At 44.1% G+C, this 22,367-nt stretch overlaps 1 protein-coding gene across 2 annotated transcripts in view; it reads left to right on the plus strand.

Moving 5' to 3' along the window:
- LOC144605481 (choline/ethanolaminephosphotransferase 1-like) overlaps window positions 1–22,367 on the plus strand; it is a 37,740-nt gene that overhangs the window by 9,043 nt on the left and 6,330 nt on the right. The window contains exons 2-5 of one of the 2 annotated variants that reach the window (XM_078420791.1): window positions 13,159–13,306; window positions 14,761–14,902; window positions 15,351–15,435; window positions 21,830–21,961. In XM_078420791.1, the coding sequence (XP_078276917.1) occupies window positions 13,159–13,306; window positions 14,761–14,902; window positions 15,351–15,435; window positions 21,830–21,961 (507 nt within the window). Of the gene's footprint in view, window positions 1–13,158; window positions 13,307–14,760; window positions 14,903–15,350; window positions 15,436–16,905; window positions 16,991–21,829; window positions 21,962–22,367 lie in introns of both variants that reach the window. The other variant, XM_078420790.1, reaches the window with a different exon arrangement.

Consider the following 22,367-nt stretch of genomic DNA (forward strand, 5'->3'; position numbering starts at 1 on the left):
TCCAGAAAATGCAGGATCATTTCATTCCAAAGAGGAAGAAAGATTCTAAGGGGAGTAAGAGGCAACTGTGGCTGACAAGGGAAAATGGGGATGGAATAAAACTAAAAGAAAAGGTATATAACATAGCAAAGAGTAGTGGGAAGCCAGAGGATTGGGAAACTTTCAAAGGACAACAAAAGGTAACAAAAAGGGCAATACGGGGTGAAAAGATGGAGTACGAGGGTAAGCTGGCCATGAATATAAAGGACAGTAAAGGCTTTTTTAGGTTTGTTAAGAGAAAAAGATTAATAAAGACAAATGTGGGTCCCTTGAAGGCGGAAACAGATGGAATTATTTTGGGGAACAAGGAAATGGCAGAAGAGTTGAACAGGTACTTTGTTTGTGTCTTCCTCAGTGAAGACATGACCTATTTCCCAGATGTACTAGTGGACATAGGGAGAGAGAGGAACTGAAAGAAATTTGCATTAGGCAAGAAATAGTATTGGGTAGACTGATGGCTGTTAAATCCAAAGGGCCTGCTGGTCTGCATCCCAAGGTACTCAAGGAGGTGGCTCTAAAAATCGTGGCAATTTCTGTCGACTCTGGATCAGTTCCTGTGGATTGGTGGGTAGCTAAGAAAGGAGCGAGAGAGAAAACGAGGAAATATAGACCAGTTACCCTGACATTGGTGGTGGGGAAGATGCTGGAGTCAATCATTAAAGAGGCAATAACGGTGCATTTGGATAGCAGTAAAAGGATTGGTCCAAGTCAGCATGGATTTATGAAGGGGAAATCCTGCTTGACTAATCTTCTGGAATTTTTTGAGGATGTGACAAGTAAAATGGATGAAGGAGAGCCAGTGGATGAAGTGTATCTGGACTCTCAGAAAGCCTTTGATAAGGTCCCACGCAGGAGATTAGTGGTCAAAATTAGAGCACATGGTATAAGCGAGTTCGGTATTTCGACTGAGCATGCACAGGTCATAGGTCGCAGGGGCATAACATTCTCACCGCTGATCTGCGTGTAAACAAACCTTCGGTTCATCTGTATTTACCATTTTTGCTTCGTAGCGGTAAGAAAATACTACTTTCAAAACTGTTATTTAGGTGTACATATGGTTAATTTGTACAAAACTACGATTATATTGTAGGTTTTATTGCTTTATGCTTCAGTGAGTGAGTGAGCAAGATAGTGACTGAATAACAGGCATTTTTTATTGTTCTTTGTTTTGGAGGGGGGTGGGTGGAGAATGAAATGCAATGTATGATTTCTATAACTATCAAGAGACTTCTCAATGAGTCACGGTTCATCTCTGAGGCTAGAATATTTGTTGTGGTTAAAGTTTGGTGCAAGTTAAGGACAGCGTTTTCTATTTTAACCTGTTTCAGTGCTGCACCGAATGTGTTCTCTCACCCGATCACAAACATGCTCGCTGCTTTTTGTCTGAAATATTGAAATTAACGAAAATGCAGTTAATTCGCACTTCAGAATTAAGTTGGGGAACGGGGCGATCCCGTGACGTGGATATGTTTTCATTTTTTGCCGGAGGGGCAAGGAAATCCGGCGAAGTGTTCGGACCCATAAACTCAGTGATATCAATCTGAGCCGCCCGCCCCTTTAACACACTCTCTGACACAATGTTCACATCTGCACGTTCACAACTCAAACTGTTGGCCCGATGCACAGTTCCCAGGGTAGGTTTTTCTCTTCACTCGATCTTTGCTGTGGATTCTCGGGGTTGACGTATAGTTTCCAAGCTCAGTAACTGTTAAGCTCTCCGAGGCCGCTGCTCCTCAGAGTCTCTGATCCCTGGATTCGGATTTGTCTCATCTTTGTTCTTACAAGACCCTGTCATTTTAAACAGTCCAACACCTGACACAGACTCTAGTTGTGTCGGAAGGAACTGCAGATGTTGGTTTAAACCAAAGATAGACACAACAAGCTGAAGTAACTCAGTGGTTCGGTCAGACAACATCTCTGAAGAAAAGGAATGGGTGACATGTCGGGTTGAGACCCGTCTTCAGACTATTAATTGTTGTATCAACAACTCGCAGTATGTCTGAAATATAATTTATTTTAAATAAACAAACACTGACTCTCCCTTTCGATGTTGCTGAGTGCTACAGTTTTGCCATATATTTATTAGGCAACAATCCTTCATACTCCTTTTTGATGTTGTTGAATATTAGACTACATCCAGTTAATCCATACCTTGGTTTACCACAATCTATTAACACTCAAAACATTAAGGAGGGATGGGGGAAATGGGGTGAAAGCTTCACAAAGCTTCCTGGTAAGGAGACCAAATCGCATTATCCGTTAGCAGGTAGTTTCTACCATTTTTTGGAAATAGCTAGCTATTTGGCTGGGCACTTTTTGCTCTCTCTGCCATCACCTGCCAGGTTAAGTGTTCGGCTATTGTGGCATAGGTTTCTACATGCACTTTCATCCCTCAGTGCAAAAACGTTGTAATCCCTCAAAGTTCATTAGAAACATCACTCACATTAGTTCAGCATTCTGAATTCTAGGGGGCACAAACCTTTTCATGTAACCTCTTATAAATCAACTTATGAGGCTGTTGCAAATCTTCTGGTGCCCTCAGGCCACCCTTTAAAAAGCAATATATTATTTTAGAGCTAACATTACTCTGGGTGTGTTTAGCCAGAACTTTGTGCGATTGGTATAACTTTATTCTCCTTTACAATTTTATTTTTGGCTGCTGTATTTTAGTTATGTGAATGCAGTCCCTGAAAGTCTTAAGAATTTCTATTGTTCCTTATTTCATTAATTTTTAAAAAAATAAAAAAATGTTTGTTTAGATTAAAGTATACTATCCCATGCACTTCCCAAACTAATAAAAAACAGAAAACCTGGAAATAGCTGACCCCACAGCATCTGTGGAGAGATGAAATGTCAGTCTAAAGAAGGGTCTCCACCAGAAACGTCACCCATTCCTCTCCAGAGATGCTGCCTGACCCGCTGAGTTACTCCACCATTTTGTGTCTGTGTTCGGTGTAAACCAGCATCTGCAGTTCCTTACACAGACTGAAATATTAACTCTATTTCCCTTTTTGTGCTTGCCATAAGATGTATGTTTCTTCATTCAGGGGTCCATATGTTGCTGACCAGCATTTAATGCCCTATTCTAATTTCCCATGCAAAGGTGATGAGCTGCTTTCCTGAACTGCTACACTCTTATAGTGAAGGCATTCTTGTAGTGCTGTTTGATAAGATATTCCAGCAGTTAGCTGCAATAGTTCAGGACTGATATTTTTCCAAATCAGAATGGTGTGAGACTTGGCATTTGCAGCTGGGGCTATTTCATGTGCCTGGTGCTTGTTGTCCTATTAGGAGGTAGAGATTATGGACCTAAGTGCTGTTCAAGAATATTTGGCAAGTTGCTGAATATGTTTTTTTGAAATTGTACACTGTGGATGCAATGCTCTAGTGTTGAATCTGAATGTTTGTGGTGGTGGATGGTGAAATGGGCTACCTTGTCCTGGATGACGCCAAGCTTTTTGATTTGTCCATGTGGAGAGTATTGCATCACATCCTCACTTGTGCCATGGGGTACATGAATTGTATGCTGATTGTATGTTAATTGCAGCCACTTGTGAAATTACATCCAGGATTTGGAACCAGGTGGTGGTGTTTGATTTGCAAAGCAAATAAAAACTGCAGATGCTCGACATCCAAACTAAAATCAGAAATGCTGTGAATACTCAGTAAACCAGGCAGTATCTATGATACAAATTGACTTTTAAAATCAGTTGAAGTTTGGTTATTGTTGTGAATATTTGCTTTGTCCCCTGGAAAAGATTGAAGATGGCAACCTTTGAATGTGTTTTGCACATTTTAAGTCAGGATGGTGAGATTAGGAGGAGCACTTGTTGGTGGACTCCCATTCCATCAACGACAAGGGTGGTCACAGCTTCCTTAGAGTTCACATCCAGTAAAGGGTTATCCATATTTTGTTGGGAATGTCTGGTTCTATAGGTCAGGGCAATTGGGTCTTTGCCTGGAATGGTGACCCATTGAGCTCCCTGTTGTTCCTGGTCCTGAATAGTTGTATTATTGCAGTCGCTCCACAACGGTTTCCCTGTTTTGAGCTACGATCTTGACAGTCTTCCATCTTGCAGTAGGTTGATGTGGTGTATTTGCAAAGATGTGAATTGCAAAGTGGGTGACAAAGGCTTCTTGTCTAATATCTGGGGGAGTGAGGCATGGGAATGAAGTGATTTTGGTGGTTTGTGGCCTTGTGTAATGCATCATTGGTTGCCAACCGTTTACCCATGCAGAAATATACCAAGGTTAAAGGAGCTGTTTAGAGTCTTTGCTCCTGAATCCCATGTGGTTCCTGCGAACGTCTACAAACAGTCTTCATTATCCCTAGGAGTACACGGGTGCAGTAATTATCTGGAATTGATCTAACAGCTCTGTGTGGACTGGACATACCTTGTCAACTTTCCAGATCGTGGAATGGTTACATCCTGAAAGGAAGTAATCCAGTACATCAAGTTTAGGTTGAATCTGAAGGGAATTTAGATCGTACCAAACCAACCCTCTCCTCGCAACTGTACAAATTGATTTCTTAGTGTAGGAAGGAACTACAGATGCTGGTTTAGACCGAAGATAGACACAAAATGCCGGAGTAACTCAGTGGGACAGGCAGCATCTCCGGAGAGGAGGAATGGGTGACTCTTTGGGACAGTCCGAAGAAGGGTCACAACTCAAAACATCACCATTCCTTTTCTCCTGGGATACTGCCTGTCCAGCTGAGTTACTGTAGCATTTTGTGTCTAAATTGATTTATTTTCCATATTAAATACCTCTGGTCCCGTCCTGTCATCTTCTGTTTCAAGGACAACTCCAGATTTTCCAATCTAACACGAAAAAGATCTTCATGTCTGCATACATTTTAGTAACTTTAATTGTGCTGGAACCCATGTTTCACACAGGTTTGTTTACTGCATTTGTGTTCTCAGTGTACAAAGCCCAGGTATCCGTATGGTTTTTAAACCACTTTCTCAACCCAACACACTTCCAGTAATTTATAAGCACATACTCTCTCTGTTCTTGCACTCCATCCAGAATTATGCCCTTCGGTTTGTTGCCCCTTTTCATTCTTACACCAAAATATAACACTTTTCTCAGAAATAAGTTTTAACTGTCAGCTTCCCAGCAGCTTGCAGTCTATTATTGTCCTCACTATACCTCCAGGTTTGTGTCATCTGCAAATGTGGAAATTATGGTAGCAGAAATACCATTATTGTCATTGTACTGGAGCTTCAATGATATGTACTGGAGGACACCTTTTTAGCAGGAGTATTGGGTCCCAAGGCACTTGCCCTTTCCAGCATTCTCATTGTTTTGCTTCATCCACATAATATCACAAATTGGCTAAAGATTGCTTCTGTGATGCTGGGGCCATGGAGGGGTTATTTGTTATTTCAAGCTGAAAGGATTTTATCTTTAGGGTGTGTGATAGGCCTTGTCACATTGAAAATGGGGATGTTCTTGCATCATTTCTCTTTTGACTGTTGACTTTTAATTGTCACCACCGTTCAAAATGAATCTGTCAAAGCTGATGCTGGTTACGCATAACAGTGGAATTTAATTCTGACTATAGCATGTAAACAGGTCCTTCAGCCCAACTTATTTATGTTAACCAAGTTGCGCAAATGAGCTAGTTCAACTTCCATGTGTCTTAACTATATTTCTCCAAACATTGGGGCGGCACACAGTGGTACAGCAGTAAAGTTGTTGCTTTGCAGCACCAGAGACCTGGGTTCGATGCTGACTATGGATGCTGTCTGTCTGGAGTTTGTTCTCTCTGTGACCACATGGATTTTCTCCGGCAGCTCCGATTTCCTCCCACACGCCAGGAACGTACAGCTTTGTAGGTTAATTGGGTTTGGAAAAATTGTAAATTGTCCCTGGTGTGTAGGATAGTACTAGTGTACGCAGACTCGGTGGGCCGAAGGGCCTGTTTCCGCGCTGTATCTCTAAATTAAACTACATTTTCTATCCGTGTGCCTGAGCGACGTGGGTGCTCATCTTGTTAGACTCAGGTTTTTCTCAGAATCTCTTTCATTTAGCACAATGAAAGAGGCCCAAAAGAAGACAGAGGGTGCTCTCTGATGGAAGACTAAATTATCTTCTAAATTGTTCATCGTAGGTCTGAAGAAGTGTCCTGATCCCAAATGTCACCTGTCCATTTTCCTCCACAGATAATGCCTGACCCACTGAGTTCCTCCAGTAGTTTTCTTTTTAAATTCAAGATTATAGCATCTGAGGAAGGCCACTTACTGTGTCTCATTATGCATAGTCATACCTGTGGAATCAATGAATCTATCAGGCTGCCAATTGCCTAATCTGTGGGATGGCTTGCCAATTTAGGTCTGAATGCAAATATCTTTGTGTGGACTTTGAGCGCCAAATTGGCCCTTTTCAAAGCTTGAATTAGGTTGAGTTTGAATTGGCCAGCTTTATTATATTGCTCTAATAAAACTGCCTGCCTCACATTTGAGATTAAAGTTTAAAAAAGCAATCACATTGACATAGATCAGATTGTGTAAGGGTGTTAGATTTCCTGTAAAGAAGGATATTGGCGCAAAAGTTTGCAGCATTGCCTGCCAGTTTCACACTTATTTTTGATCTTGGCTTTTAATCTTGAGCTTATATGAAGTAAATTATCCATATGCCCAGTGTTGCTCACTTCCTATCTTTGTCATGCTGTTTTGTTCCAACGCTCCTGGATGCTGTCTTTACCGGGAACCTGGATGGTTCACCGGGAATCCAGATGGAACCTGGATGGTTACCGGGAACTTGAACCCCACTCCATGGGGTGTTGGTTGTCTCAGCTCAGGCATTGACAGCCGATGAGGCCTCGTCTCCAGGCTTGCTGGATGTCAAGGGTGTCTGCTTTTTGCAAATGTCTTTGAACCTTTAAAACGCGAATACTTGAGAATTTTTTAGATTCACTTTTAATAATATTTTTACATTTAGTACACTTCAAAAAAAAATTTAAACCTTAAAAGTAATTTGAATAAAGAGTGAACATGTAGTTTGTCATTTTTGAATGGGGACTGACTAGTCTGAAGAGAAGGAATGGGTGACGTCTTGGGTTGAGACCCTTCTTCAGACAGATCATGCGATTCTTTTGGACTCTGCAAAGCTAGTGGAATGGAAAATGCTGCCAGTGGCTCAGGCTAACACTAGTGCTATAAACTAAGAAATCCACAAAGGTACCAGGGTGTCCAGTCCCTGCTTTGGAAGATGTGTCCCAGCAATTATATTCAAATTTCTCAGCAGCAGAGGTTGGTTTTGAGTTTGTCTCTTGATTTCTTGGCCTATTGGCATAATTTCCATTAGATGGAAATACATTCTGTAATGAGTGGAGTCGTACACACGTCGAAAATGCAGCACACATTTATTAAAGTCCACTTACAGCATTGATCTGCAAGACGTCACAGCCACTAACAGCTACTCCAACTGCCCTACGTAAGCAAACTCTTGGTAATATATATCGCATATTAGGCGGAGCAACTACTAACAAGCGCTACCGTTGGTTAGTAGGAAATAACCAATCTACATCTTTCCTTGTAGAAACAAATAAAGCATAGATGAGTGAAAACATGGTGGCTAAACACCAGTAGCTGAAACGTTAATATCGCATATGGGAAAGATAGATGGTTACACAAAATCGGCGTATCTAGTGGGTGGCCTGCTGACCCGACTGGCGCGTGTGCGGTACGAATCCGCATCTCCTCCCTTCACGGGGGAAGTGAATGGGGAGGGGACCAGGGATGGGACGGCACCGGAGACCCGTCGGGTGGAGGTGGTGAAGTAGTCGAGTTGGACGCCAAACGCCACGGAGGGGCGGCGGGGGACCCAGTCTCCGGTAGTGGAGCAGCCGGCCCGGTAGTGGGAGGGTATGCAAAACGTAAGATCTCTGGATATGGAGTCGTAGGATGCGGTTCCTTCACTGGAAGGAGATGTTGACGGTTGCGTCTGTAAATGGCTCCGTCCGCGCTAACCAGGCAAGGCTGTGGATGTGACCCAGACGGCCATAGCCCTTGGTGGTCTGGGGGCGAACGACCTGTCCACTGGAGAGAGGTTTAAACGGCTTACTGGATTTGTCGAAAAGACGTTTTTGTACATTGCGCTTGAATTGTGGTCGTTTCTGGACCGCGGGCGGAGAACGGACCTGTGGCTGCAAAAGTTGCTGGGGTACAGGCAGGGCAGCACGGGTTTGGCGAGACAGCAGTCGCTGGGCAGGGGAACCCAGTATGGGATCCCTGGCAATGTTCCTTAAATTGAGTAGGTCCAGGTAGACGTCAGATTTAGCGAGGTATGAATGCTCCATTGGTTGTTTTGCGCTTTGGACGGCTCGTTCGGCGAGTCCGTTGGATTGCGGAAACTCAGGGCTGCTGGTGACGTGCCGAAAGTCCCATCGTTGTGCAAAGTTTTTGAAAAGCTGGCTGGTGAACTGACTGCCGCTGTCGGACAGAAGGCGTGCAGGGGAGCCGTGCACGGAGAAATGGCATTGCAGATTCTGGATAACTGCTTCGGATGTGACGGTTTGGAGTAGATTGATGTCAAACCAGCCCGAATAAGAGTCGACAAGAACTAGATAGTGTTTCCCATGCCATTTGAATATGTCAGTGGCTACCGTGGACCACGGTAGAGGAGGAACCGGATGCGGCAGTATGGGCTGCTTCTGCTGGTGTGGCGTTAGGCTATTGCAGATGGCGCAGACTTCAGTTTTGTCACGTATGTACTTGGTCATCCCAGGCCAGTAAAACACGCTCTGTGCCCGTTGTAAGATTGCCTCCATACCTGTGGACGGCGTTGAAGTGCTTGTCTCGGAGGACAGCTGGGACAACTGCCTTGTGGCCTGTGACTATAATCCCGTCCTGTAACACCAGCTCGTCGCCAACCAGGAAGTATGGGCGGATCGGGAGCGGGGTGCTGTGTTGTTTATCCGGCCAACCACGCCGGATGACTGCGGACAGCAGTTGTAAAGTCTCGTCAGCAGCCGTGTGCTCAGCCAGGTCGCTTAGGCAATCAGTGGGAACTTGCGATACTTTCATTACGGTGAACAGATCCTGTTCAGAGGGCTGTTGTTCGCTGGTTTTGCATGGCGCCCTTGATAGCGTGTCAGCAATGTGCATGTCTTTGCCTTTTTTGTAGACAATGTTGAAATCAAAACGCTGCAGCTGCATCATCATTCGTTGCAGGCGTGCCGGAGCAGCGTAAATGGGTTTGTTCAAGATGGTGACCAGCGGCTGGTGGTCCATTGCTATTGTCACAGACTTTCCAAAAATAAAGTCCTTGAATTTCGTGCAGGCGAAAACCACTGCAAGCAATTCTTTTTCGATCTGTGCATAACGTTGTTCAGTGTTGGTTAGCATGCGAGAGGCATAAGAAACAGGCTTGCAGTCGCCATCTGCAGTGGGCTGCAGGCAAGCAGCACCAAGTCCGTACTGGGACGCATCACATGTGAGCATGAGTGGTAATTCTAAAGCGAAATATGGGAGGGTGGGTGCGCTGGCCAGTTGCAACTTAAGGATATCAAAGCTCTTTGGTGCTGCGAATACCAGGACCATGCAGCGCCTTTGTGTGTCAGTTCCCGCAGGGGGGGCAGATATATCGCTGAGGTTGGGAATGAATTTTCCTAGGTAGTTGATCATTCCAAGGAACCTTTGTAGAGTCGTAATGTCAGTAGGAGCCGGCATTTCATTGATAGTAGCAGTCTTTGAAGGGTCTGGTCTGAGGCCATCACTTTCTGGTCTCCGTTGGAGGCGTGGGTTCGTAAGCAAGCTCTTGGTAATGGAGTTGGAGACGTAAGCAAGCTCTTGGTAATATTTATCACATATTAGGCTGAGCAACTACTAACAAGCGCTACCATTGGTTAGTAGGAAATAACCAATCTACACATATATATATATATAACATTCCGCTCTCGAGTTGCATTTGCAATACAGGAACAGGACAGGCCTTTTAGTTCATTCACTTACACAATGACTGCGGTCACATTTATCCATGGCTGAACTAAATCTGAAAGCTTTTTAATGTGAATGCACTGGATTTGCAGGATCTGAACTTGTACTTCTATGCACTTTTGCTTGGATGTCATCTGTATTCAGTCCAGTACTGCATCTTGAGAAGGGTACTTTGTGCTGTTACCCCAGTAATCAAGTACCCCTTGTGCATTCCCTCTCCCGTCAGGCAGAAAATGCAAAAGCATGCACCACCAGATTCAGAAACAGCTTTTTCATGTCGTTACCAAATTAGTGGACGAGCCTTTTGTATGCTGATGGTGTAGCCTTGATCTTCTAGTCTACCTCATTGCAGCCCATACACTTTTTTTAATTTGAACTTTCTCTGTAGCTGTAACATGTCGTATAATATTCTGCACTAGTTATTTTTTCTCTTTGCATTACCTTTTGTCATATCATCATATCATATATATACAGCCGGAAACGGGCCTTTTCGGCCCTCCAAGTCCGTGCCGCCCAGCGATCCCCGTACATTAACACTATCCTACACCCCACTAGGGACAATTTTTACATTTACCCAGCCAATTAACCTACATACCTGTACGTCTTTGGAGTGTGGGAGGAAACCGAAGATCTCGGAGAAAACCCACGCAGGTCACGGGGAGAACGTACAAACTCCTTACAGTGCAGCACCCATAGTCAGGATCGAACCTGAGTCTCCGGCGCTGCATTCGCTGTAAAGCAGCAACTCTACCGCTGCGCTACCGTGCCGCCATTGTACTTGTTAATGGCTTGATTGCACTCATTAATTATGTCATTTGACAAAATTGAATGCAAAACGTGTTTTGTTTTGTGGATATCAGTACACATGACAATAATAAACCAATATCAACCCATTCAGGCTCTTCCTAATGGGTCCATTCTATTGATAACCAAATTCGGCCTTGCATCTTGTCACCACATTTTTGTTGTGGATCATCCTATTAGGGTTCTGGTTTGTTCCTGCTAATTGTACCATCATTTCTAATTCTAATGGGGCCATCGTGGACGCATTGGCGATCATTTTCCAATGTTCTATAGATTCTGGATCAGTTCCTGTAGATTGGAGGGTAGCTAATGTTATCCCACTTTTCAAGAAAGGAGGGAGAGAGAAAGCAGGGAATTGTAGACCAGTTAGCCTGACATCGGTGGTGGGGAAGATGCTGGAGTCGATTATCAAAGATGTAATAGTGGCGCATTTGGATAGCAATAACAGGATCGGTCCAAGTCAGCATGGATTTACGAAGGGGAAATCGTGCTTGACAAATCTTCCGGAATCTTTTGAGGATGTAACAAGTAAAATGGACAAAGGAGAGCCGGTGGATGTAGTGTACGTGGACTTTCAGAAAGCCTTTGATAACGTGGAGATTAGTGGGCAAAATTAGAGCACATGGCATTAGGGGTAGGGTATTGACATGGATAGTTGGTTGGTAGACAGGAAATAAAGAATAGGGATTAACGGGTCCCTTTCAGAATGGCAGGCAGTGACTAGTGGGGTGCTGCAAGGCTCGGTGTTGGGACCGCAGCTATTTACAATATACATTAATGATTTAGATGAAGGAATTAAAAGTAATTAGCAAATTTGCAGATGACACAAAGCTGGGTGGCTGTGTGAACTGTGATGAGGATGCACAGTGACTTGGAGAGGTTGGGTGAGTGGGCAGATGGATGGCAGATACAGTATAATGTGGATAACTGGTTATTTAATTCCCGGGATGGCGGGACTGTCATATGAATGGAGTGACTGGGCTTGTATTCACTGGAATTTAGAAGGATGAGAGGGGATCTTTTAGAAACATATAAAATTATTAAGGGATTGGACACGCTAGATGCAGGAAACGTGTTCCCGATGTTGGGGGAGTCCAGAACCAGGGGGCACAATTTAAGAATAAGGGGTAGGCCATTTAGAACTGCGATGAGGAAAAACTTTTTCACCCAGAGAGTTGTGAATTTGTGGAATTTTCTGCCTCAGAAGGCAGTGGAGGCCGATTCACTGGATGCATTCAAAAGAGTTAGATAGAACTCTTAGGGCTGGTGGAATCAAGGGGTATGGGGAGAAGGCAGGAACGGGGTACTGATTGTGGATGATCAGCCATGATCACATTGAATGGACACCTCTGAGGTTAGTCCGGCAGAAGGGCCGAATGGCCTTACTCCACCTATTGTCTATGCATCTACTTAATGATTGGGTGGTTCTATTTATTTTTCATGTCTTGGGGAGAGTAAGGGAGTGAGAGAACCTCTTGTTAATGGGCACAAATGCACAAGTCTGATAATCACGGATACAAATATTTCATGGAAAAGTATCATCCTGCGTTTCCATAGTGCCTTTCAGGATCACAAGGGCCCAAAGCATTACATGAGTTAGGGTATTGTCCAGTTAACCTCTACACTATTGCTGACTTTGGTCTTTGTCTAAGGAACTAGTGCACTGCAACGTTGAGAACTATATTCTGCACTCTATCTTCCTCTTTGCTCTCCCTATTGTACTTGAGTTTGGCTTGATTGTATTTATGTATAAATGATTATATTATGTACCAGTCCACTGCTGGGTTTTTTTCCCGGCACCCTTGGTTCCAGAACTTTACTGGATTATGCATTTTGCCGGACTAACCTCAGAGGTGTCCAGCGGGACCGGAACAGTCCACCTCGGCCTTCGAGATACCGGCACAGTTGACCTTGGAAGTCTGCTGTGTGAACCGTTCTGTCAGCTGCAGTTCAGCCAGAGTTCCAGAGCCCTGGTCGCAGGGTAACCTTAAATAAAAGGGTTGCAGCTGCCTCACCCGGCCCAGGCCCAGGCACTTCCAGGGGGGATTTCGAGATACATATTCTGTCTGTATATGTATCTGATTTAATTAGATAGCATGCAGAGCCAAGCTTTCCACTGTACCTCAGCACACATGACAATAATAAACCTAAACTTGAACCAAGGTCACTGTGGTACAGGCTACTGGAAACAAGCTGCTATTGATCTAATGTATTATTTACTACATGGGGGGAAAACTGATGCTACTTTAATGTCTCCCAGCACACTGCTTGTATGCTGTAATCTATCCCTCCCCTCTCCAGGTTTGAGATATAATGTGTGTAATATTGCCAATATCTTTTGGGTCACTGTATTTTCCATACTCTCCAGGCACCTCTGTGGGCATACCTGGCCTGTGCTCTGGGACTTTTTATCTACCAAACACTCGATGCAATAGATGGGAAGCAGGCAAGAAGAACAAATAGTAGCGGTCCTCTTGGAGAGCTGTTCGACCATGGCTGTGATTCACTTTCCACAGGTTGGATCTTATTCTTAATTGGTTCCCTTTCATGTATGCAATATGCAGAAATCTACTTTGTGCTGTTACCCCAGTTACTGTAATCAGTACTTCATAAAGCAGAGTGGGAGTGATATTGGAACCGTGAGGAGGATGCAAAGAGCGACCAATGTGATTTAGACAAGATGGGTGAGAGGGAAGATGTGTGGCTGAGTTTAATGTGGACAATTGTGTGAAAGGTGATAAATTGTGAAAGAGAAAGCTGCAATTAGTTAATTTGTCCAAAACAAGCAGTTAGGAATGTTGGCCCTTGTTAGTCTGATAACAGTGGGGAAATTGTTGATACTCGGACAGTGAAATCTGTCTGGAATTCATTTGCTCACACCTGTTGTTTTACTTCCCTCTCCTTTCTAAAAACAAAGCTTTAAACCAAGGTGTTGGTTTTCTCTGTCTCCTCGACTTTACATCACCCTTTGGTTTCATCTTCAATAGACAATAGGTGCAGGAGTAGGCCATTCGGCCCTTCGAGCCAGCACCGCCATTCAATGTGATCATGGCTGATCATTCTCAATCAGTACCCCGTTCCTGCTTTCTCCCCATACCCCCTGACTCCGCTATCCTTAAGAGCTCTATCTAGCTCTCTCTTGAATGTATTCAGAGAATTGGCCTCCACTGCCCTCTGAGGCAGAGAATTCCACAGATTCACAACTCTCTGACTAAAAAAGTTTTTCCTCATCTCTGTTCTAAATGGCCTACCCCTTATTCTTAAACTGTGGCCCCTGGTTCTGGACTCCCCCAACATTGGGAACATGTTTCCTGCCTCTAACATGTCCAACCCCTTAATAATCTTATACGTTTCGATAAGATCCCCTCTCATCTTTCTAAATTCCAGTGTATACAAAGCTAGTCGCTCCAGTCTTTCAACATATGACAGTCCCGCCATTCTGGGAATTAACCTAATAAACCTACGCTGCACGCCCTCAATAGCAAGAATATCCTTCCTCAAATTTGGAGACCAAAACTGCACACAGTACTTCAGGTGCGGTCTCACTAGGGCCCTGTACAACTGCAGAAGGACCTCTTTGCTCCTATACTCAACTCCTCTTGTTATGAAGGCCAACATTCCATTGGCTTTCTTCACCGCCTGCTGTACCTGCATGCTTCCTTTCAGTGACTGATGCACTAAGACACCCAGATCACGTTGTACGTCCCCTTTTCCTAACTTGACACCATTCAAATAATAATCTGCCTTCCTATTCTTACCACCAAAGTGGATGACCTCACACTTATCCACATTAAACTGCATCTGCCATGCATCTGCCCACTCACACAACCTGTCCAAGTCACCCTGCAACCTCATAGCATCTTCCTCACAGTTCAGTGACAGTGGTGCAGCTCACAGAACCATCACCTTGCAGCACCTGAGACCCAGAGCAAACCTGAAAGAGTTAAGTCTGTACTTTTTCTGTCTGCAGTCTTTGTGGTCCTTGGAATATGTATAGCCGTGCAGCTTGGCACCAACCCAGACTGGATGTTCTTCTGCTGTTTCGCTGGCGTTTTCATGTTCTACTGTGCTCACTGGCAGACATATGTTTCTGGGACACTGCGCTTTGGGATGTGAGTATTGACTGTACACACCTGCTTAGAGAATACACCTGCTTAGAGAATACACCAGCTTCCCCATTTGCCTTATTGGGAGCTCCATCAATGCACATTGTGTATCTGACCAGTTTTTCCTCATTGTGCAGTTGTGTTTAATACAATTTAGATCTTTAATGGAAAGTGTTGTTCAAACATGTGATTTCTGTGCAGGTGTTTTCTGTTTTAACTGGACACACTTTGTGATCTGGCACTTGCTGCTTTTGTAAAGACTCTTCCTTTGGTAAAATCCTGTTCTCCTTTGGAGACCCTATGTGGGCATCTTGGTTGTCTCACAACCTATTCCATTGAGTAAGGCTGCTCATTGGTATGCTTTCTACCATCCCCCCCACCCCCACCCTCTATCTCGGTCTGTATTTGTTCTGTGTGTTGTTTCATTAAGTTGTAATTATTCCCTAACTGACAGATTCGACATCACTGAAGCTCAACTCTGCATTGTAGTTGCACAGGTTGCAACGGTGCTAATGGGGCCTTCAATGTGGAGTATGCCGGTAAACAGCAGTCTTGTGGGTGAACGCATGTTGACTGTAGCCAATCAGGCAGCCATTCTTTTGTGCATCACAGCCAATCAGTGACATCCTCATCCCCTCCAATCCATCAGTGGTTCCCTGTCAATTAATGGTGTTGTCCATTAATGGCGTCGTCCATTGATGGCGTCGTCCATTGATGGCGTCGTCCATTGATGGCGTCGTCCATTGATGGCGTCGTCCATTGATGGCGTCGTCCATTGATGGCGTCGTCCATTGATGGCGTCGTCCATTGATGGCGTCGTCCATTGATGGCGTCGTCCATTGATGGCGTCGTCCATTGATGGCGTCGTCCATTGATGGCGTCGTCCATTGATGGCGTCGTCCATTGATGGCGTCGTCAATGCAGAAGGGCATGGTTTTCATCACTGAAGCACTGTGATTGTTGAAAGCTGCTAACATTAAGTACTATAATGTATTTCTGATGCTCCAAATGCCTTCAAGTAGAAAGCAGTAGATACAACAGGAAGAGAGGCATTTTAAAACAAAAATTATCAAAGAATACTTTATTCAAGAAATAAATATATACAAAGCATGTTCCTTCCAAAGCTCGATCCTACATTCTCGGAGGAAAAGAGGCGTATTGGCCCAATCAGTTTGTACTGATCATCAAGCACCCATTTTTATTTTCTCCACTTTCCCACCTTCAGCCCCCTTTAGTCTTCTATTGGGTATGTACAAGGCGAATTTGCAGCAGTCAATTAATCCAACGTTTTGGATTCCCAATGTTTGGAAGCTGGGAAGAAATGGGAACACCCAGAGAAAAGCTTCACTCTTGGAGGAAGAATGTGCAAACGCCACACACTCAGCACTGAGTCGCCGGAGCTATAATATAGCAACCTCATTGGCTGTGCCTCTGTACTGCTGGTAGGCTGAATAAACCCTTAAAGGTATTGCCTCAGCCCTGGTAGGAAGTGTTGTTCAATCTCCCATCCTTCCTCCTTTGCTGGAAGAGCTATGCCCTCCTCCAAGCTGCTTCACCACCTCCCCATGCTTCTGGTGTTTCCCTGTTTATTTTATGGCAGAGCAAGCTTCTGGTCATGGGAGCTGGGGAACGTTAAAGACTAAGCAAAATGAACCACTTAGCCTCTTTAGTCACACGCTACCAGCAGAGAGCAACATGGGTATCAGAAGCCCCTTCCCCAACTCCTACAAACTTCCTCCATTTTCCGGACACTGAGATTTCTACGGTGACCCTTTCTCTCCCTCGAGCTGACATTGACTAACTTGGCACATCCTCTCTCTTGAAGGGTTCTGGTGCCACCTGTAAAGGTGAAAACTTGGAGATGTCTGGGGAAAATGGGCCATTGAAAGGGTCTAGGAGTGGGTTACTCCTGGCCTGATGCACAATGGAGCTGCTGTTATTTTTCTTGGGGTGACCTAACTTTCATTGAATGGCACTAACACTGATTTATGCTTTTCTCGCCCAATCAGAATTGATGTGACTGAAGTGCAAATCTTCATAATTGTCCTGTTTTTATTGGCTGCGAGTGGAGGAACTGCATTTTGGGAATCAATGGTAATTGAATGAGTAGCTGAATTATGATTTGCCTCCTCTTCTTTTCACTTGGGAGAGGGAAGGGAAGGGGGGAGGAGAGCAGCAAACACTGGGCAGTAAGTGGCAGTTGATGTGTCGGGGCAGGCGGGCTTCATTGAGGCGAAGGAGACTGTCCAACTACCCAAGGAGTCTCAAGAGGGGGATGTGAAGGAAGCCTGAAGAATGCTTTCAAAAGCTGTGACAAGTCCCTCACACCCCTGAGTTTGCTGTTCTCTTTTCAAATTGCATGGAAAAGCTGTCCTGAATTCGTTGTAATTTACATGGGTAGTTTTACAATGTCTGATTTTTTTTAAATTTAAAAATTGTATTTCAAGTCTTTGGGATATTTAGTGAATTTTCATTAAATGTAAAGTTTGACTGCTCCATTTTGAGGACTCTGACATCTGATGTGCTGGAAGCAAATTCCCATTTGTCTTGAGGCACAAAGCTGGTGCTTCTGATTCCTGGTTTGGGAAATGGGAAAACCAGGACTATAACAGTCTGCAATTCTGGTCACTACATTACAGAGGAGATGTGAAGTCTTTGGAGCGAGGGCAGAAGAGGTTCACCAGGATGTTGCATCGATTAGAAAGTATCAACTAAAGGAGAGGTTGGATAATCCTGGATTGTTTTCTCTGGAGCTTTGGAGGTTGAGGACTGATCTGATAGAATTATACAAAATTACATGAGGCATGGTTAGGGTAAACAGTCAGATCCCTTATCTCAGTGTGGAAATATCAAATACTAGAGGACATAGCTATAAGGGAAGAGGTGAAGGGGAGTTTAAATAAGATTTCCAAGGAAAGTTATTTTTGAAAGCAAAGTGGTAGGTGACCAGCATGCGCTATTAGGGGTGGTGGTAGAAGCTCATGTGGTAACATTTAACAAAACATGTAGATAAAAGTGCAGGGAATGGAGGGATTATAGACCATGTGGAGGCAGATGTGCAGTCATCTTAAATTGTCATCATGATCAGCACAAACATGGTGGGCCGAAGAGCCTGTTCCTATGCTTTACTGGTCTATGTTCTTAGGAAAAGTAGAATCCAAATGAAAATGTCGTCCTGATTCAATATTCAGTAAAGTCTGAAAAACCCACACCCTTGAAGGAGCAGAAAAGCTTCAAGACATCCCATGTGTCAAAGATTAAGAAGAGGGCACAGGTCAGCCCAAGGTAAAATGTGGGTTTTACTGGCTACCTCTCTGTGGCACCCACCAGTTGGTAATACTTGATTATTCCTGGTTGAAGTTTTCTGACAGCCACCACTTTAATCTGTTAATGTCAACTACACTTTTATTGTTACACCATACATAAACCACAGTGAATAAAATCTGATGGGAAGGCATGTGGATGCAATAGGACAGATGAAAAAGGAAGAGTGGAGCTTGAGAGAGGGTCTTGCACATGAAACTTAGAATGGTACAGCACAAGAACAGGCCCTTCGGCCCACAGTGTCTTTGCCTAATATGATGCCAAGACTAACTCTTTATCTACCTGTGCATATCCATAGCCCTCCATTCCCTGCATATCGATATGCCAATCCTAATAAATGCCACCTATTGAATACATGCATCCACCACCAGCCCTGACAGAACATTCTAAGCACTTACCACCCTCTGTTTATATAAAAACTTGCCTCACATCTCCGTTTAAATTTTGCCCCTCTCACCTTAAAGCTATGCCCTCTAACAGTTGATTTTTTTCCATCCTGGGAAATAAGTTCTGACTGTCTACCCTATGCCTGATAATTTTATCTACCAGGTTTCCCTGCTGTCTCTGACGTTCCAGAGAAAACAATGTCTTTCTAACCTTGTAGTTTGTTTACTTTATTGTTATCACGTGCACCATGATACAATGAAAAGCTTTCGTTTGCATGCCACCCAGTTTAAAAAATAACTAATACATGTATGTAATCAGGCCATCCACAGTCAGAAGTTAAAGGATATAACATTTAGTGTAAAGATATAACATTGAAGTCCAATAAAATCTGATAAAAGAAAGTTCAAAGCTCTCCAATGAGGTAGATGGGAGGTCAGGACCTTGCTCTGGTTGATGAAATGACTGTTCGGTTGCCTGTTAACAGCTGGGAAGAAACAGTCCCTGAATCTGGAGGTATGTGTTTCAAAACGTCTGAATCTCCTGCCTGATGGGAGAGGAGAGGTGAGAAGAGGGAGTGACCATTTCTCTGCCAATTTCTGTAGCTGATCCACATCCTGGTATATACTTTGATAACTTTCCTCATAGTCTGTGTCCCCAGCAATCTTGGTGTCATCTGCAAACCTACTAACCAGCCCGTCTATGTTTATGCCCAACTTATAACACAAACAGCATAGATCCTCGCAGAGCTCCACTGGTCACAAACCCCCAGCCTGGATATTGTCCTTCTATCACAACCCTCTGTCATCTACCAGTAAGCCGGTTTTGAATCCATACGACCAAGCCACCATTAATCTCATGCATCTTAATCTTCTGGAGCATCTGGACTGTCTCCTCTTACAGCCTCCACTTCACCCCACTCTCAAACTTGCTCTTCACTCATTTTCTTCTTCTTCCTGTCCCCTTCAAGCCTCCTTTCTTTCACCTTGGCTCTTGCTGTTGCCCTTCCATCTGTTCTCTACACACCTGTGATTTGGCTTATATGGTGGTCATGAGACCTTTGCCATTGTATTATGACAAATCTTGAGTCTGTGAGATTGGTCACAGTGATCTATTTGGTGTGTTTGCCACTTTTGACCATTAGATGGGCCCTACAGTGAGTACTATACTACACTAAGTACTATTGTACAACAAACATGAAGCATTTTCCATGTTCCACAGGTCTGCGGGTGTGTGAGGTAGGGGTGGGATCCAACATGTACCTTATTGGGTTGAAGACTGTCTGGTGTGACATCTCGTTTAATTCTGCAAGGTTTTCAGAGATCAGTTCTGAGGTGGCAGTCTTCAGCTGATTATGGATTTCCTGTACAGGGTGGTGAAATCAATATTCTATCTCCTGAGCACTGTCCCGATTGACTAGTCTGAAGAAAAACATCATCCATTCCTTCTCTCCCAAGATGCTGCCTGACCCTCTGAGTTACTCCAGCATTTTGTGTCTACCTTCGATTTGAACCAGCATTTGCAGTTCTTTCCTATACAAATTTGTTCATGTGCTATACTGTTCTAAGGCCATAACAAACAGAGTAGAATTAGGCCCTTCAGCCCATCGAGTCTACTCCACTATTCAATCATGGCTAATCTATTTTTCCCTCTCACCCATTCTCCTGCCTTCCAGTAACCTTTGACGCCCTTCCTAACCAAGAGCCTATTAATCTCCACCTTAAAAATACCCAATGACTTGGCCTCCACAGCTGTCTGTGGCAATGAAATCCACAGATTCTCCAATCACTGGCTAATGTAATTTCTCCTCCATTTTGAAGGCACATCCTTTTATCGTGAGGCTGTGCCCTCAGGTTCTAAACTCCTATTACTGTAAACATCCTTTCCATGTCCACTCTATCTAGGCCTTGCATTATCCAGTAGGTTTTAGAGATTCTCCCTCATCCTTATAAACTCCACGCTCCAGAGAAACTGATCCAAGTTTTCCAACCTCTCCTTTTAGTTAATACCCTCTAACCCAGTTAGCATTCTCGTAAACTGCTTCTGCACTTACTCAAGCCTCCACATCCTTCCTGTAATGAGCGACCAGAACTGTATGCAATCCTCAAAATGCAGCCAAACCAAAGTCCGATGAAGCTGCAACCTGACATCATTGTAGTCATTGCTCTGACAATGAAAGCCAAGCATGTTATATGCCTTGTTTAATACTCGTATCTACTTGTATTGCTACTTTCAGGGAGCTCGGGACTCATCCCAAGAACCGTCTGTATATTAATGCTGTGTACTTTCCCCTTGCATTCGACCTCCCAAAAGTGTAACAACATCACACTTGCTCGGATTAAACTCCACCTGCCATTCACCACCCATCTCTGTAACTGCTTTATATCCTGATGTATTTTTTGACAGCCTTCTTCACTGTCCACAACTCCAGCAATCTGTTTCATCTGCAAACTACTAACCAACCCATCTAGATATATGTCCAAGTCATTTATATGCATCACTAACATGTATATCGAGATTAAATTCGTCACACTAGTCCTGGGCTTTGGTGACAGAGAAGGCTCCATGGGCACAACTGGGTGGTTCTGATTGTCGGCTAGCAGGTATGTGTTTTCTCCCTCTGGGCTACCTACCCCCCCCCCCTCCCTTCCAAGGAAGAGGATCATAGATCTCTGTGAGACATTGCTGCTCACAAACCTCCAGCCTAAATAACACACTTCCACCACAACTCTTTGTCTTCTATGAGTATTTCAGTTCTGAATCCATAAGATCATCACTGTGAATCCCATGCATCTTAACCTTCTGGATCAGCCTACCATGGGGGACTTTACCAAATGCCTTGCTAAAATCCACATAGATAATATCCACAGTCCAACCCACATCAACCATCCTAGTCACCTCCTTTAAAGCACTCAATCAAGTTGGTAGGACATGACCTGCTGCATACAAAGCCATGCAGACACTCCTTAATTAGCCCATTCTCTTCCAAATTGGATATGTCTCTATCCCGAAGAATCCTCCCCATTAGCTTCCCTACACTGATGTGAGGTTCACCTGCCTATAAATTTCTAGATTCTCTCTACTTCCCTGCTTAAAAGGATGTTAAAAAAAAAATCCTGGAAAATTGACTTGTACATTGGAATTCATGGCATTTATCACTTTGCATTTTGGACACTGAATTTCTAATGCTTCTTTTTCTTATTTAAACCCCTTTCTCTTGTAAAGATCCCAGTATTGGAAATTCAAGTTAAAATCGTGCCAGCCCTCTTTGTGGTGGCTGGTGCCATCTTCTCCTGCACCAACTATTTCACAGTCATCTTCACAGGCGGCGTTGGCAAGAACGGCTCGACCATTGCGGTAAGGGCACCCCGAGCGGATCGGGGCCAGTCTGCACACATTCACATTTGAGAATTAGTCAGTTTCTGGATCCACTGAATGCCCTGCATCAAGGGATTATCCGGGGAGAACACCTGAAGTGTATCGTGGGGAGTGTGATGGGCTGCAGAGAGGGGAAGGATTGGTAGTTAGTTGGAGAAAGTTCAGGAATTGTAATTTGGCGGCTTGAGTGTGAACATTGACAATGGGGAGATGAACCATTCGAAACAAACTGGAGGCTGTGCGCAAGTCGATTCTGACATGTAATACCCTTAAGACTGAGGGGCACAGGTACGTGCACCTACTTGAAGAATTTGCTGCATGTCTGAAATATTCTGATTTCTGCAGTTTCCTGAAGTGGTTGAAAGGCTGGGGCTGGGACTAGACT

The sequence above is a fragment of the Rhinoraja longicauda genome, chromosome 24, assembly GCF_053455715.1.
Source record: "Rhinoraja longicauda isolate Sanriku21f chromosome 24, sRhiLon1.1, whole genome shotgun sequence".
NCBI lineage: Eukaryota > Metazoa > Chordata > Chondrichthyes > Rajiformes > Arhynchobatidae > Rhinoraja > Rhinoraja longicauda.